Genomic DNA, 15,993 nt, shown 5'->3' with positions numbered 1-15,993 from the left:
GCTGGAATGCGCGAAATGGAATAGGAAACGGCTTAAAACCCATTCTGCGGTCGTTTGTGCTAATTCGCTCGCGCATTTCGTATTCGTCGCGATGTTTCCGAATCGTGCCGACATTGCTGCACCATCGGTGTGTACAGCTATGATCGACACGGTTCCGTCCGTCAGGTTTTGCCACTGTCGCGATTAGATTCGACTGCTAGCTTAAGTACGTCAGGGGCAGACCTCCTCAAATCATATGTTTTAACATGCCGCATCGTTTTGTTTCCAGATTCACGATGGATTTCCAATACGTTTACATCAAGAAGCGCTCGGAATTTGGGCGACAATGTTTCTTCAACAGCGAGCCAGGGTGTGAAGTGAACCGGGTAGCATTTGCCGCACACGTACATGAGAATACCGAGCGTAGCAATGCGGCGAATAGCACATAAACACATTGGCAACGTGCTGGTGAATGCAAGTAGTTGTGAGTATGGCCGCAGTGCGTGCTATGGTGCGAGCGCTTGATAAGTCTGGAGGCATCACGCCCACCTTGTAGCATCCCTTGCAATAGCTCTTTCTGTTATGCACATTTGTTCACCTGATGGTTGGCTCAGGTGAAGTTGGTGTCAGTGTAGTCGCTAAGCACAGCTTATTCTTGGCCACTAAACCAATCTACGAAGTGGTGGGAACTACACATGCTCGACGGGAACTACAAGTTTCAAGCGTCATGACGCTGATAGGCGCGCCCCTTGTTAAGGTTCTCTCCATTGCCAATCGGGAAAAGCACCCACCTTGGGTGGAGTTCGAACTCACCTGATGAATGTCGTGTTCCAAGGCAATGACACAGCATCAGCTACTTTGATGACAACATCCGGCGCTCAATAAACTGCCTTTCTAGATACACAGTGCATAATTGAAGTTGCATTTTCTACGGTGTTCTATTGTTTAAGTTGTTAACCACTCGCGAACATTTCGATTCCTCACGCACCTACCTAAGCGCGCTGCTTATCCGTCCTCTGGCCCGGATTGCGTCCCTGCCCCACCATGTGCCGTGAACCGGTGTGCTGGACGGGCGTTTGGCTGCTCGTCTCGCATTTGTCATCACAATCAGTTCCGGTTGAATACCGTGCTTAGTCTGACCTCTGGGATGCGGCAGCGCGCCGTTAGCATCCAGCTGGTGCCCGCCCGCGTCATACCTGTGACCCTGACCTCTTACCCATGCCCACCTCGCGTCATCACCCGTAACACTGGCCTCTGACCCGTGCCCGCATCACGCCATCACCAATAACACTAACCTCCGAACCGTGCCCGCCTAGTGTCATCACCCGTAACACTGACCCTGACGCGTGCCGGCAAAAGCTGCCATCACGTGCGACATCGCGCCGAACGCAGAGCTGGCCGCCAAGTTCCTGCACGTGAACCCGGTGCACCGCGGCACGCAGGTCGGCTGCGAGATGTCGGAGCATGAGGTCAGTCAACGGCTGCCGCGTCTCTCTTCGGCCCACCGGCCCGAAAATCCGCCGCGAGCCCGGCGGGAGCGAGGCTGTCGGATGTGCGAGGCAGAGCACGTGCTCCGGCTAGAGTTGACACATTGTTTGATGCAACGTGTGATCTGGTTTTCGACTGGGGTTGGCGAGGCGTTCAGCGGTTGTTGTCATGTCATGTCACGTCTCTTGGTGGCTCATGTCATGGTTGTCATGTCTCCTGCGTTTCACAAGGGCGCGAAGTAAGACGATGCCCGCGTGGAATTCAGACGCTGAAGCGCACAATTCGCACAACACGGTGTGTTTGCAGTACGATGCTTGAGATGAGCTGGGAAAGTCCCAGTCAATGGATAGCTATGCCTCGGGGCGCACCGGGAACCGAGGATCGGGGCAATAACTGGTAGAGTGTTAACCGGTTCACGGCAACCAAATAAAGGGGAAAAATACAAGTGCAAATCAGGTGGTCTGTAACGCAATTATATCCCTTCGATATTTAATAAGTTTAGCAATGCAATGACGTCCTTTTCGCCTTCAGTAATGGCCACTGCCACCGGCTCTGACACCGATGATAGTCCTGTTGGAGCACTGGTTTAATGAGGTGAAAAGGGCTCGGCAATCTTCTGTCTTTCGTTCGGGCTGTGGGCGGTGACGGCTCTTATGCCCCAAACAGTATGCTTCAAGATGAAGACGGCACCGGATGCAGCCTTGCAAGGACTTTGCATGCTTCCATTTTTGTTTTTAACTGACCTCTATCTTCCTCGCGCAGGCTCCCAGCCGGTTTCATTTGACCCCCCCCCCCCTTCCCCCCTGTTGTGACCTGATGTCAGGTGAGCACGGACCGCGCCGAGTACGCCACAACGGGCGTCGATCACACTGAGGGTGGCTGGCCCAAGGACATCAACCCCCAGGACGTGGAGCAAACGACCCGCTTTAAGAAGAAGGTGGAGAAGGACGACGTGTACATGTCCTCCGTGCTACAGCTCGGCTCGGTGAGTGTCGGCGACGCGATCGCCGAGTGGTAGGCGCCCTCGGTTCCGACGTGGGAGGTCCGGGTTCGAACCCCGTTTGCACCATGGCTCCTGATCGCTAACCTCTGTAACCTCTGTTAGTAACCTCTGTTAGTAGCTGGCGTTCCATAAAAGGGTTCGCGATGACGTACGCAGCGTTCCCTTCATAAAAGCTCGACGAATCCCTGATGCTAGGGGAGTGCCGGTGACGCCGGTGACGGTATGTCGGAGTTTGTAGAGGACCTGGGTTCGAATCCCGCGTTGGCGAAATGTTCAACTAGTCTCATTCCTTGAACTGGTGCAAGCATTGGCAAGCTGAGCTGTAGCAATGGCAACTTCATGGAAAAGAAAAAAATTATTTTGTTTGTTCTTATCAGCCATCGTTAGTGACATTATTGCTACTCTAGTTATTCTTTTGATGATCATCATTGACAGCAAAGCTCGCTCATCCTCAGCAAGGGTTGTTGCGGTACACCAGGACTTCGCGCAGGCGTCAGGATGCGAAACTGTTGAATGATTGCGTTCTGCGATGCTACCCTTTGTCTTGTAACTACTCTTGACAATCAGAGTCAGTGAGACAGTCTGTGGCCATAAATTTGTATCGTGGCGCTAGAGGGTAATAACCATAAATGAGGAAGTTAGGAGCCACGCCGCTATGCGCTCGATTTGTGTTGTGCGCAATGCACGCGTGAAGTATCCATATGCCATCTTATGCCATGCATCCATGATGATACATGATGACGCATGATTATTTACCATTATGTCAAGCATCCATGTGCCATCATAGTCGCGACATCTGTAATGCATGAGGCTCGTTGGCCAAATATCATGCAGTTTACGTCCTCGCCGCGAGTTCAGAATGTGCGATGCAGCTAAGGAGTGAGTCGACTGTTTCTACATATCTTCAAACATTTTGGTCGAAGTCAGCGTTCGATCTTCCATCACGTGGCGCGTCACTAACCCAGTGACGCGCCACTGTTGTCTCTCCCACTGTTGGTTGTGACGCGTCTAGCCGCTGCAGTGGTTTTAGCGCAGCGGTCTTTTGACGATAGCGGCGCAAGAAACAGACACGCCGGTGCCTGATCTAGCCTGGCTTCATCCCGCTGGGTCTGACCCGATTTGCGGTGGCCCCCGGCGACCCGTGACCCGATACCGTTCTCGAATCCGTTGATTTGAGACATCGCTGCGCCTGACACATTGCTATGCCTGACACATCGTTAGGGCTGACACATCGCCATGCTGTTGCTGTCATCTGGCACGTTTTCGTCCTACCCTGACTCGGTGACCTGATCACATGATCTTAACCTGCCCTGAGGCTTGACCACGTGACCTCACCCGGGTGACCTTGGCGGGCAGATGATGGAGCACTGCATCAAGCAGAACAACACGCTGGACATCTACGAGGAGTAACTTCGGGGGCGAAGGAGCTGACGCCCCCGGGGACGACACCACCAGCGCCAAGACCATCAACGTCTTCCGCGACCCCTGTCCCGTCCACAGGGCGGTAAGGTCCCCCACTACTGACGGCCATACATGCATTCGCTTGTCCCGCGTTTTTGCTGCTTAAACTGGGTTCGACCTGCCAATGACGTTTACAAGAACGAGGTTTGAAAATATTCGTGTCAGTCTCAGGAGTTGTTAAAGAAGTCAACGAGTCAGCATTGAGTGCTGCCACCACCACAAGGTTTGTTGGATGGCTCCCGCTTGCTAGAGCGTCGCTCTTAGTGCTGCCATTGGGATTTCAAAGAATTGTTATCTCCACACAGATCCCATTGTGTTTGTCGTTTTGGTCTCTTGCCCCAGTTGGTGTCTGGACGCCTCTGACTGTATGTGCCCCCTTATAACTCGCCGTGTGTCTGTGCCAGGTGTCCAGTCTCAGCTGGAGTCCGGACGCCTCTCATCTGGCCGCCGCCTACACCAGCCTGCGTTTCCAGAGCAGCGCCCAGGACCTGCCCACCCAGTCATTCGTCTGGGACGTGGGTGAGCAGCTGCCGCTTCCTGTCCCTAGAAGGGGGGGGGGGGGGGGGGGGGGAAGGGGAGCGGTCTGCGGAGCCGGTGTTGTGACTGACTCGGTCTGCAGCTCGCCACAGGGGACCGGAGGCAAGACGGTCGATGGATCGTTCATCCTGCAGAAGTATCGTGTTTGTTGCAGCTTACTTTGAATGGTATGTTTAGCAATTTGTGCGAAGCTCCCGGCCAAAAACGCCCGTCCATGTTATCAGGAGTGGTACCACCCGGCGAATGACGGTAGGAAGGCAGGCGTGTTGGGGCACCCGTCCCTTGCAACGCCGTGTCAGGCGTAAATATAAGTTTCGCTGCACGCACTGCCGCCGAGGTATGATGTCACGGTTCAAGGTCATAAGGACACGCCGCCCATCCCTGCGGCTGCGCCGTCCCACGTGACCTCCCCTTGTCCTGACGCCCCTCCCCCACGCCCGTCGCCGCCGACAGAGAACCCGAGCCGGCCCGACTACACCATGGCGCCGCCGGACTGCCTGGTCTCGGTCGAGTTCAACCCGAAGGAGTCGTTCGTGCTGGCCGGCGGCACGTACCGCGGCCGGGTGTGCTGGTTCGACCGGCGGCGCGGCCCGCAGCCGGTGGAGATGAGCACACTGGAGGCCAGCCACCGCGACCCCCGTCTACAGCACCGTCTGGGTGAACTCCAAGTCCGGCACCGAGCTCTTCACCGCCTCCACCGACGGCATGGTGAGCACGATCAGGGAGGGGGAGGGTGTCGGCCGGATGGGGACGTAACCAGGTGGTCTGAAACAACGGCTTCTGGTGCGGGCGGTCTGGGTTCGGCATCGGGTGCGGTGGTGAACTGAAGGACGTGCAGGTGCCGGCGGTCGCAAGAGTGGACTCGTGGTAGCATACACTTACTCCGTAGTGATGACAAGGACGGTGGTCAGTGACGTGACGTGAGCAATCGTATTCATTGCTGCTCGCGATGAAAGGCACAGAAAGTGCTCGTCGACCGCCGACGCTTACCTTCACACGTTAATGCTGTGTAAACAGGAGCGCGCTGATAAACGGGCTGGTTTTGTGGAGCGGCCGTCTTTGTCACCTCACCACGGCGGGCGTTGGTGGATGGTACCTGGCCCTGACCTCAGATCTCTCGACCTCAGCCGACCTCAGGTCGTCTGACCTGGCCTGCCGCCGACCTCAGGTGCTGTGGTGGGACACGCGAAAGCTCTCAGAGCCGACGGAGACGCTGATCATTGACGTGAACAAGACGCAGGAGCCGTCGCTGCGGCTGGCGCAGGGCGCCACCGTGCTCGAGTACGAGACCACCATCCCGACCAAGTTCATGATCGGCACCGAGCAGGGCTGCGTCATCCAGTGCAACCGCAAGGGCAAGACGCAGACGGAGAAGATCGCCGCCATCTACTCGGCCCACCTGGGTGCCGTCAAGCAGGTGGGCGCCGCGCCGGGCGGTGGTGACGGGGCGAGGGGAATGGGAGACGGTCTCCCGTCGGACGGACCTCAGGCCACAGACCCGCGGGCCGCGTGGGTCTGTGGGTGGGGCTGGCGTGGGTCTGTGGGTGGGGCTGGGCGGTTGAGAGAGGGTCGGCCGGCAGTCGGTGTTGACGTGCGAGGTGGGGAAGTCAATGTCAGGCGTTCAGAGGACTGGCGAAATGTTCGGCTGTTTAGCAGGGGGAGGGGGGGGGGAGGGACTATTATGCTGTAGAAACGGTGGATGCTGGGAGTGACGAACAGGAGGCGTTATTATGAAGTCGGAATACGGTCACGTGGTAACAGACAGACGATTAGAGGTACAGGAACTGCAAACCAAGACTTCTGCTGTTCATCCGTTCTCGCATCACTTTGTGCCTGGCCATCCAGACATCGTCATGCGATGTGTGAGCACTTCGTTCTCCACGTAAACTCGCCGAACTTGGCTGTAACACAACTCATGACGGCTGCTCATTATCAAACTGGCGCCTGACGCTCATGGCCGTGGCCAGTGGCCAGTAAACAGGATCAGCGACGTCCGTGTTCTAACCGCTGCTCAGGTCCAGCGGAACCCGGCCTTCCTGAAGAACTTCCTCACCATCGGCGACTGGTGCGCCAAGATCTGGTCGGAGGAGTGTCGCGAGAGCGCCATTTTCTGGACCGAGTAAGCCCCCCCCCCCCCCCCGCCCACACACACGCACATACGCCGCTAGAGACGGGCCACATCCGGCATGCTCCCGAGTGACTTCAGAGTGAATGCCCTGAGTACGTGCGTGACGTTGGTAAGTTAAAGCCTGCCAAATTGCTGTGGGCACAAACACTCCCAGGTGTATTCGGGGAGTGCGTTCAGAGCGGCTGCACAGCCGGCGGCCCGTCGGGCACGGGTCGGCAGATTAGGGGCGGAATCTTTACACCACAAAAACATTTTTCCATGAGCATTAACATACACATGAACGTAAATATAAACGTTCGGATGAACGTGATCATGAACGCCATGCTTCGCGTTGATTAGCTCGTTATAAGTCCTAGTTGTTTGATTGGTAGTCTTTAAGTTTCGCGATATCGGATTGGCTGTTTTTGTCCCCCGACTTTTTCATTGGCTGTGGGCCGTGATCAGCTCTGGCTAACGATTCATTAACCGCACAGATCGACTGCCTGCCAATCGCTGGTAACCGCAGCATGCGCCAATTGGCCGTTGGCCACCCATGCCTTGCCCTGATTGGCTGAGTTTTAGCCGTGCTACCCTCTGATTGGCGGCGGCTCTGACTGGGCGGAGCCCGCCCCCAGTAACGGCGAGGTGCGCCTGACAAACGGGGCCTGGAGCCCCAGCCGACCTTCGGTTTTTCTTCACCACCAAGGCCGACGGCACCGTGGACGTGTGGGACATCCTGTACCAGCAGCGGCTGCCCGTGCTCACCGTACAGGTAGGATGTGATCCGCTCACTCCATCTTTAGCGCAAAGGTGATGGTGATGAGAATTGAGGCTTTAGGGCACGATATCTGCGGTCCCCAACAAACGTTAAAATACGATGTCTTGTCAGCCATGCAAGTCTTCTACAGAAAAGAACAGTGTTCCTTTGTGCGATATCCTGACCTGACGTGATACCATCCCAGGAGGCTGGTGACGGCTAGAGGACGTCGCGGGTGCAGTGCTTTGACTTGACCTGACCTGAACTGGACCTGACCTGACCTGGGCCCCAGGTGGGCGAACAGTCACTGGAGACGCTGCGGGTGCAGGAGGCCGGCTCGATCCTGGCGGCCGGCAGCGCCGACGGTCAAATCACGCTGCTCGAAGCTCTCCGACAGCCTCGTCAGCTCGCAGAAGAACGACCGGCTCGTGCTGACGCGGTAGGTCGCCGGCCCGGCGCTGGCTCCGGCCGCGGCCAGCCGCTGATCCCGCGGCGGTGTGGCACCTCCGTCGAGTGGCAGAGACTAACGACGGTTGACTTGGCGCGCGGGGTCGTTTGTCTCACCCGCGAACGAGCCCGAGCCTCTCGCGGGGAAGTCTGAGGCTCTCGCAGCTGACTTGTTGTCCCTCCCGCCCTGCCATAAGCGCCGCACACCGCGCGACGTGCCGAATGTAGGGATCGCGTGCGCGCCACGAGGCGGGACTGACTCCCAGGTGCCGATCTCTTGATACCGATGACCTTTTCGGGGCTGAGTTCATATCCGCTCCAGCCAACTGATGCCTCGTATCCATGTGAGTTTGGAACTGCTGCAGCCGGGTGTTGTGTCTGTGCACGATGTTGCCCCCGTTTGCCAGAATGTTTGAGCGGGAGACGCGACGTGAGAAAATCCTCGGAAGGGGAAGAAATCGCGAGGGCGCGACTGCTGAAGAAGATGAAGGCCCGACAGCTGCAAACTCCGCCGGTGAGACGCGCGTCGGTCACGTGATGGCCACCCCGAGGGACAGCACTGGCACGCTGCGCACGTGATGGGGAGGACCAGGTGCATCCGATCAGTCAGCATGCTATTTTTCGGAGCTGAGTACGCCAGGATATCATCTGTTTTAATCCAAAACCTGACCGCACTCGACCCTCTGACCGCATCCGACCCTCTGACCGCACCCGGCCCTTCTGACCGCACCCGGCCTTCTGACCGCACCCGACCCTCTGACCGCACCCGGCCCTTCTGACCGCACCCGGCCCTTCTGACCGCACCCGGCCCTCTGACCGCACCCGGCCCTCTGACCGCACCGGCCCTCTGACCGCACCCGGCCCTCTGACCGCACCCGGCCCTCTGACCGCACCCGGCCTCTGACCGCCACCCGGCCCTCTGATCGCACCCGGCCCTCTGACCGCATCCGGCCCCTCTGACCGCACCCGGCCCCTCTGACCGCACCCGCCCTCTGACCGCACCCGGCCCCTCTGACCGCACCCGGCCCTCTGACCGCATCCGGCCCCTCTGACCGCATCCGGCCCTCTGACCGCACTCGTTCCCCTCTGACCGCGCCCGCCGCCGGTGCCGCCAGTGTCTGAGCGCCCGTCGACCATCTCCCCGACGCTGACGGCCAGCGCGCGCGCCGAGAAGGAGCAGATCGAGGTGGAGCTGATCGAGGAGGCGCAGAAGAGCTTCTTCGAGACCGTGTACAAGGTGGGGTCGTGCGGGTGCCGCTGGACGTTTGCGCTAACCGATGGGGAGGCGTCCGGGCTGGGCCGGGCGAGTGCCGAATCTAAATGGCGGCGCTGATTGGTGGTTTGTGAGTGCCACGGAAGTCAGGATGGTTCATTCTGACCCGTGGTGGAACAGGTAACGGGGTGCTTGATATGGATGTAAATTGCTCAGGAGGAGGAAGGCACAAGTATTGCTTACGCTGTTAAAAGGTGAGATATTTGCACGTTCGTTTTACCGGGTTCCGTAAGCGTCCACAGCTTCCCCAGTGCGCTGTCGTCTTTTGGGATTGAATCAAATTCGAGGTGGAGACCACCCAAACATCAGTTGGCTACCGTGGAGCTCGGGGCATCGTGAAATAACAGCGACACATTTTTTGTCGCTAGCGCCGGCGAATACATATCAGCGCTTGCAGAGTGTTTTGCGTGCTTCTGTGGTCCGAAGGACTTGACGCACGTAATGAGGTGTTGAGGCGAGCATCGCGGGCGAACGCCCCGTCACGTCATGGCCGGCGTACGCTCCTGAAGTCGGAGCGCGCGTCGCCGCGCACGCGGCCGCAAACGTCGGCGTCTCCACGCGCTGTTATCACCCGTCCTCTCACCTGCCGTCGTCGGTGCCGCGTGCCCGCAGGAGAAGGCGGCACGCCAGGAGTGCCAGCAGCGGCAGATGAGCGAGAAGGGGGTGGAGGCGCAGCTGGACAGCGTCGACTTCCAGGCGCCCGACCTCAGCGCCGACTCGCCCGGCCCGCAGGGTACGTCCCCGTCGCCGCAGGGATAGCGCAGGTGCTGGGCCACGGCGCCGGCACTGCCGTGACGTCAGAGTGACGTCGGGTGCGCACGTTGGTGTCATGTCGGGGTAGCAAGTGGGCACGTCACTTTTTTGCCTTTTTAGTTTAGACTACGCTGTGCCGAAATACCACCACCTCCCATTTTTGAACGTTTTGCGACGCCTTCCAGCCGTTATGAGTTGCACGGTTCTCGTGCCCGTCGCATCGTCCCCACAGACCCGGCCGCAACACGATGCTTGCGGTGTACCACAGCGGGTGCCTATTGCGGTGCCGTCCTGCGCCCCCTCCCATCCTCTGACTGGCGGTAACCGCCCCTACAGATGCCGCTGGCGCTAACCTGGCCAGCTCGGCCGCCAGGCAGGGCTCGGTTGGCTCAGTCGCCGCCAAATCCTCGTCCACCGCCGCCGCCAAGGCGTCATCCACAATGGCCGCCAAGGCCTCATCCACCATGGCCGCCAAAACCTCGTCTACCATGGCCGCCAAAACCTCGTCCACTATGGCCGCCAAAACCTCGTCCACCATGGCCGCTAAGCTCTCGTCCACGGTGGCGGCCAAGATCTCGTCGGTCATGGCCGCGAAAACGTCATCCACCGCCACTGCGCGCAAGTCGTCCACTATGGCGGCCAGGACGTCGTCCACGGCCGCCGCAACAGCCTCGTCGACGGAAGCGACGCAGGCTTCGTCGGCGACGGGCGCCTCATCGGCGACGGGTGCCTCGTCGGCGACCGCAGCGTCGTCGGCGACGGCGGCCTCGTCGGCGGCGGCGGCCGCCGAGTCGACGTCGTCGGCGGCGGCGACAGCACCGACAGACGACTCAGCCGGCTCGTCGAGCATGGTGACGGCGGCCGGCGACGACGAGTCGGGCCTGGCGCCGGTCATGTCCGTGGCAGACCAGATCGCCGACGTGGTGGACGGCCTGGAGGCGGCCGTCGACGACCTGCTGGACCCGAGCCGCGAGGAGACCGAGGCCACGTCCCCCGAGGACACGGCCGACCAGACCACCGACTCGTGAGCTGGTGACTGCCAGAGAAGACCGGCGACAAGCATAAGGAGAAGGGGAGGGGGGGGGGGGGCTGCGGAGAGAGGAGGGGACGCGGAGGGAGGAGGGGCTATTGCTAAAGCCTGGAAGAGAGGTGATCCGTGGCTAAGGTGGGGCATAATGACACCGCGATGACATCGCGATGACACCGTGGAACACCGCAATGGGATAAGCTCGCGAATGGTGATGAGTGGTCGGACGCTCCTGAGTGGAGTGAAGCAGCTGAGAGGGAGCGTGCTTGGGAGTGGATGCTGTGAAAGAGGTTGTCAGGTGGACGCCTGAAACGAGTGAAAATGGCATTTCTAGGGAAGCTTAACAAGCTCTAGGGGATAATGAAACGGGAAACTGGATGAACGCCGATTTTTGGGAGTGAATATCAAACGAAGACCTTCTACCAAGCTGCAGAGAGGAGATACAAATTAGGCCAATTTGCGCGAAATATGATATGCAGAAGCGAGTGGTGAGCTAATTTCAACGTGGGGATTACGTGAACACGCTGCCGGGGGATCCCTACCGATGCGTTCGGTTACAAATGGTTGGTAGCGAAGCCGAAAGTGCACGTGAACCTCGACAGCTTCTGGTTTACGAAGACAATGCCGCAGATGTTCGCAGAAGCCCCTGGCAATGATCCGACAAACAATGTACGTCCAGGCAACGTCACGACGGTCCTGTTCTGGCACAGCAGGTCGCCCGCGCACGAGCTGGCTGTTGGAGCGGGGTGCATGCTGGTGCAATCTAACGCCCCCGTACGGGCGCACAGGCGAGGGTGCGCTGAGCAAAGCGACGTCGAGGACTACCCGTGGCGTCTGGAGCCGTTCCTGTCGACGGTGTTGGAGTGCGAAGCACGGGAATGCTGCGAGATGTTCGGTAGGCGCCGAATTGGCTGAATAGTGACTAAGCGACTTGTACGACACGTCGGAAAATCGAACTATTTTGTTTCGTTTGCTTTTACCTTTCATGAGGGTCATGAGGACAAAAAGAGAATATAAAACTACAACAGGGCATATTGTGTGCATACGTAGCGGACTTTCCCCAGAGCACAGGGCTTCAAAACTTTAGATCTCAAATGTGCATTTCAGGACGACGGAAAGTTTTAAATCTAAGCGGACCTGACACCCCAGCCTCTAAAGTCCCCCGATCTTTCGTCATATGTGCCTCGGTTTCCTGCGTCCCGAAACATTTCAAAATGATCACCTTGGAAGCTTCAGCCAACGAAGGAACTTCTGCACGCTCATGTAATGTGTCAGGCTTAAATGGCATGTTCCCTACGTCCGCACCAAACCAAGTACGTTGCGCATGGTCGGAGCATGGGGAGAAGCGCTGCACTTGCTACTTCCGGTGCACCGGCAGCGACACAGTCTGCGGACTTCGCTTTATTTAGCGAGCATGGCGGGCGCGCGCACCGCTGCACCACCGGCTCCGCACCTCAGTTGGCGTGCACACGGAGACGCTGGCTGCGTGGTCGCGACGGTGAAGACCGCCGTTTGTGCACGACGCCTGGTGTTCGGAGGTAAGCCGAGTGGGTCGGGTGGCAGGTCTGTCTGAGAGGTGATCCGAAATGTGTTTTTTTCCCGTTACTTCTTGCTCACGTGGTCATCCTCGCCAACGCCAAGAGCGCCCCTGGTTCGCTGGCGCTATTCCTCTGTTCAGTCTAGAGCCTTGCGGCGTGATTATGGTGGCGGTTTCCGACTGCTTGCCTCGGATGTCTGCAAGAGCATTCATACCTTATTCACTAATGGTTGGGATTGTCTACACTGTGGCCCCTGCTTCAGCGGCGGCCGGTCGACTAATCAACCGAGCGGCAGCCGGCCCGCAGGCGGCGCGGCCGGCCGCCGGCTCCCAGCTGTGTCCGCCGCCGGCGCCGGCCTTGTCACTGCCGCCTGCCGCCCGCCAGGCGGCGTCAGCCTGCGCGCAGGCGGAGCCTGGCGCCGCGGAGCCGCCTGTGCTCTCCTTAGCTGTACCGAAGGTCACCGGTGTGCCAGGTGAGATGCCGCATTTGAAGATAACTAACGACGGGAAATTATCTGTTCATGCGTGCTGGTCACCCAGCAGAGTGGCGCAGTGCAAGCGTGCTGTGCACATAACCCAGAGGTCCGTGGATCGAAACCACGCTCTGCTAGTTTTTTTCTGGGTGTAGTCGCTTACGTTTCACCTTTGACAACGGTTATAATTATCAGGCGACGTTTGTGTAGTTCCATTGTTATCCGCTAGCAGAGTGGCGCAGTGGAAGCGTGCTGGGCCCATAACCCAGAGGTCCGTGGATCGAAACCACGCTCTGCTACGTCTTGTGGGCAGCGTCTTGTGCGTCACTTTGCTTCAAGGTACACGTCCCACACGGAACTCAGGCACGAGTGGCATAAAAACCACACGGAGTGTCCATTTGACTTTCCATTCAAGGCTTCGCTCGTTCTACGTGCAGAAGCACATGCCAAAACTAACAACAAAAAAGTTATCCGCTACTCGTGACATCTCGAAAGCAGGCGCTTTCCACCGGTTGACTGTCCAGGTCCCACCGCCGTCGTCTGACCTCCTCACCCTGACAGCACGGCCCTCGCGGCGCCGGGAGTCGGCGGCGCCGCCGCACGCGCCGCCCGTCCGGCGAGCCACCACCGAGGACTCTGAGACCAGCTGGTGCAGCCAGTCCTCGGACGCCGGCGAGTCCTCGGAGGAGGAGGAGGAGGCACCAGCGGTGGAGGAGACCGGCAGCGGCGTCGGCTCGGACGGCGGCACCGGCAGCGAGGGCGACGGCCGGTCCGCCAGCGGCGCGGTCTCCGAGGACGACTGAGGCAGTGGCTTGGACGGTGGGCTCGGGGTCGAGGGTCAGCTGCTGCCCCTCCCCCAGTCGGGGCGAAAATTAATAGAGGTCGCTAGCTTCTCACAGCAAGAAACCAGATGAACTCTGCTTTTGCTTCTCCCTCAATTCTCTGGGCTTCATCGGCACTATGCTTCGAGGGAGACCGACGGGTGAAGTGAGCACGTTGCGTACATGACGCCCATGTCGCATGGAGGGAGTTGGATGGCGAGAAGCCAACACCCGGACTAGTGAGGTTCAAAGTGTGACATCCAGGCGCGTAAGGCACTGCAGTCTGCGCACGCAGATGACAGGATAGTTGAGGATTCTATCAATAACTACGACAGTTCCAAGCGGACAGTGTGTATGGGGGGGGGGGGGTGGTCCGGATACACCTGACCCCAACACGTGGGTAGTGAGCTCCTGATCAACCACCGAGTGTTTGCTGGACGCTGTGTCAGCTGATGGCTCGGTCGTGTCAGCGCCTGTAGATGACTTATCACGTGACAAATCCGAAAACGACCTTGTTCACTGCATTTGACCATGACTAAACGCCAACAAACACCACGCGTTTACATGGCGATAAATGCACAGTATTGTTCGGGTTGATCTAGTGGAATGCACTGCCTGGGGGGGGGGGGGGGGGGGGAGGCGCATGGTACCACAATGACGTGGACGCGAACCAACAAAACTACCGCCAGATCCCAGCATCTCGATCCCCTCGTTTCCTTTCAGCATTTTGAATATCGTTTATCCCAGGTAGAGTATGTGCAATAATAAAGATACCTGGCACGTCTCGCTGAAGTTTTACGCCGAGATCCGCTGTCGTCGATTCACCAAACCCTAGCGGAGACGACTCCCCATACAACTTCTACGGGTCTGTTCCAGTTCTCTCTGTTTAGGAACTTCCGAGGTATTACCAGAGAGATCACACGCTCTCCGCTAAACCCACCGAACAAAGGTGACGTCATCAACCACAGCGCCTGCTGGGCCCATTACGCACATGCCGCCGCTACTCCCCCACAGTCGTATAGCCTGGTCACGACTCGTTGCATTCACGTTTACTTGGTGGCTGTGGTGAAGGTCGTGTGGTAATCTCTCTGAAGGCGATCAAGACGTCGTATTTGATGAGTATACGACATTCATATATTATTCAGTAACACTCAGTGTCGTCTAAGCTGCCCTGCAAAATACCATTTAACAGGTGAGTGCCCGGAGTTGGAGTAAGAACCTAGAGATGCGTCGTCTTTTGATGAGATGTTTTTGGCCGCGTGATGGCGTCACGGAACGAATGTAATGATGCGTTGAATAGGTGCCTGTATGGCTTCTTTTGTACTCCATTGACTATTGTTGTGCTGCCCCAGCACGCCACTGTGGCCCCTGCTTCAGCGGCGGCCGGTCGCCCAATCACCCGAGCGGCAGCCGGCCCGCAGGCGGCGCGGCCGGCCGCCGGCTCCCAGCTGCGTCCGCCGCCGGCGCCGGCCTTGTCACTGCCGCCTGCCGCCCGCCAGGCGGCGTCAGCCTGCGCGCAGGCGGAGCCTGGCGCCACGGAGCCGCCTGTGCTGTCCTTAGCTGTGCCGAAGGTCACCGGTGTGCCAGGTGAGGCGCCGCATTTGGAGTTAAGTAACGACGGGCAAAATATCTGTTCATTACAAGCTTACCCAGCAGAGTGGCGCAGTGGAAGCGTGCTGGGCCCATAACCCAGAGGTCCGTGGATCGAAACCACGCTCTGCTACGTTTTGTAGGCAGCGTCTTGTGCCAAACTTCGTTTCAAACCACACGTCCTCCACGGAACTCAGGCACGAGTGGCATAAAAACCACACGGAGTGTCCATTTGACTTACCATTAAAGGCTGCTTGTTCCACATGCAGAAGGACATGTCAAAACTAACAACAAGAAAGTTTTCTGCTGCTCGTGGCATCTCGAAAGCAGGCGCTCCACCGGCTGACTGTCCAGGTCCCGCCGCCGTCGTCTGACCTCGTTGCCCTGGCAGCACGACCCTCGCGGCGCCGGGAGTCGGCGGCGCCGCACGCGCCGCCCGTCCGGCGAGCCACCACCGATGACTCTGAGACCAGCTGGTGCAGCCAGTCCTCGGACGCCGGCGAGTCCTCGGAGGAGGAGGAGGAGGCACCAGCGGTGGAGGAGACCGGCAGCGGTGTCGGCTCGGACGGCGGCACCGACAGCGAGGGCGACGGCCGATCCGCCAGCGGCGCGGTCTCCGAGGACGACTGAGGCAGCGGCTTGGACGGTGGGCTGGGGGTCAAGGGTCAACTACGACCCCCCTCTCCCAATCGAAGCGAAAATTAATACTGGTCGCTAGCTTTGCGCGGCAAGAAACAACG

The 15,993-nt window shown here is 58.7% G+C and overlaps 2 protein-coding genes and 2 non-coding genes across 4 annotated transcripts; all 4 read left to right on the top strand.

Annotated features, from left to right (window-relative positions):
- The first annotated feature begins 580 nt into the window (after window positions 1–580).
- On the top strand, window positions 581–8,195 carry LOC119095107 (dynein intermediate chain 2, axonemal-like). Its single transcript, XM_037217995.1, is given in 14 exon segments — window positions 581–593; window positions 1,339–1,448; window positions 2,291–2,452; window positions 3,827–3,876; window positions 3,878–3,974; window positions 4,336–4,450; window positions 4,922–5,103; window positions 5,105–5,176; window positions 5,637–5,885; window positions 6,484–6,587; window positions 7,211–7,265; window positions 7,267–7,347; window positions 7,625–7,771; window positions 8,187–8,195. Coding segments are annotated over 14 exon segments (1,446 nt in total).
- A 698-nt stretch (window positions 8,196–8,893) lies between these two features.
- On the top strand, window positions 8,894–10,833 carry LOC119095106 (mucin-19-like). Its single transcript, XM_037217994.1, has 4 exons — window positions 8,894–9,016; window positions 9,665–9,785; window positions 10,142–10,423; window positions 10,631–10,833. The coding sequence occupies exons 2-4, from the start codon at window positions 9,701–9,703 to the stop codon at window positions 10,831–10,833; spliced, it is 570 nt and encodes a 189-aa protein (XP_037073889.1). The 5' UTR covers window positions 8,894–9,016; window positions 9,665–9,700.
- Window positions 10,834–13,069: 2,236 nt separating this feature from the next.
- Window positions 13,070–13,141, top strand: TRNAM-CAU (transfer RNA methionine (anticodon CAU)). The gene has a single exon. It is a non-coding gene; the product is annotated as a tRNA-Met (tRNA).
- A 2,173-nt stretch (window positions 13,142–15,314) lies between these two features.
- Window positions 15,315–15,386, top strand: TRNAM-CAU (transfer RNA methionine (anticodon CAU)). Its single transcript has one exon. It is a non-coding gene; the product is annotated as a tRNA-Met (tRNA).
- Window positions 15,387–15,993: the final 607 nt, after the last annotated feature.

The sequence above is a fragment of the Pollicipes pollicipes genome, unplaced genomic scaffold, assembly GCF_011947565.3.
Source record: "Pollicipes pollicipes isolate AB1234 unplaced genomic scaffold, Ppol_2.1 Scaffold_4219;HRSCAF=4965_pilon_pilon_pilon, whole genome shotgun sequence".
NCBI classification, from domain to species: Eukaryota; Metazoa; Arthropoda; class Thecostraca; order Pollicipedomorpha; family Pollicipedidae; genus Pollicipes; species Pollicipes pollicipes.
The sequence above is the reverse complement of the archived record's forward strand: the minus strand, read 5'-3'. Positions and strand labels throughout refer to the sequence as shown.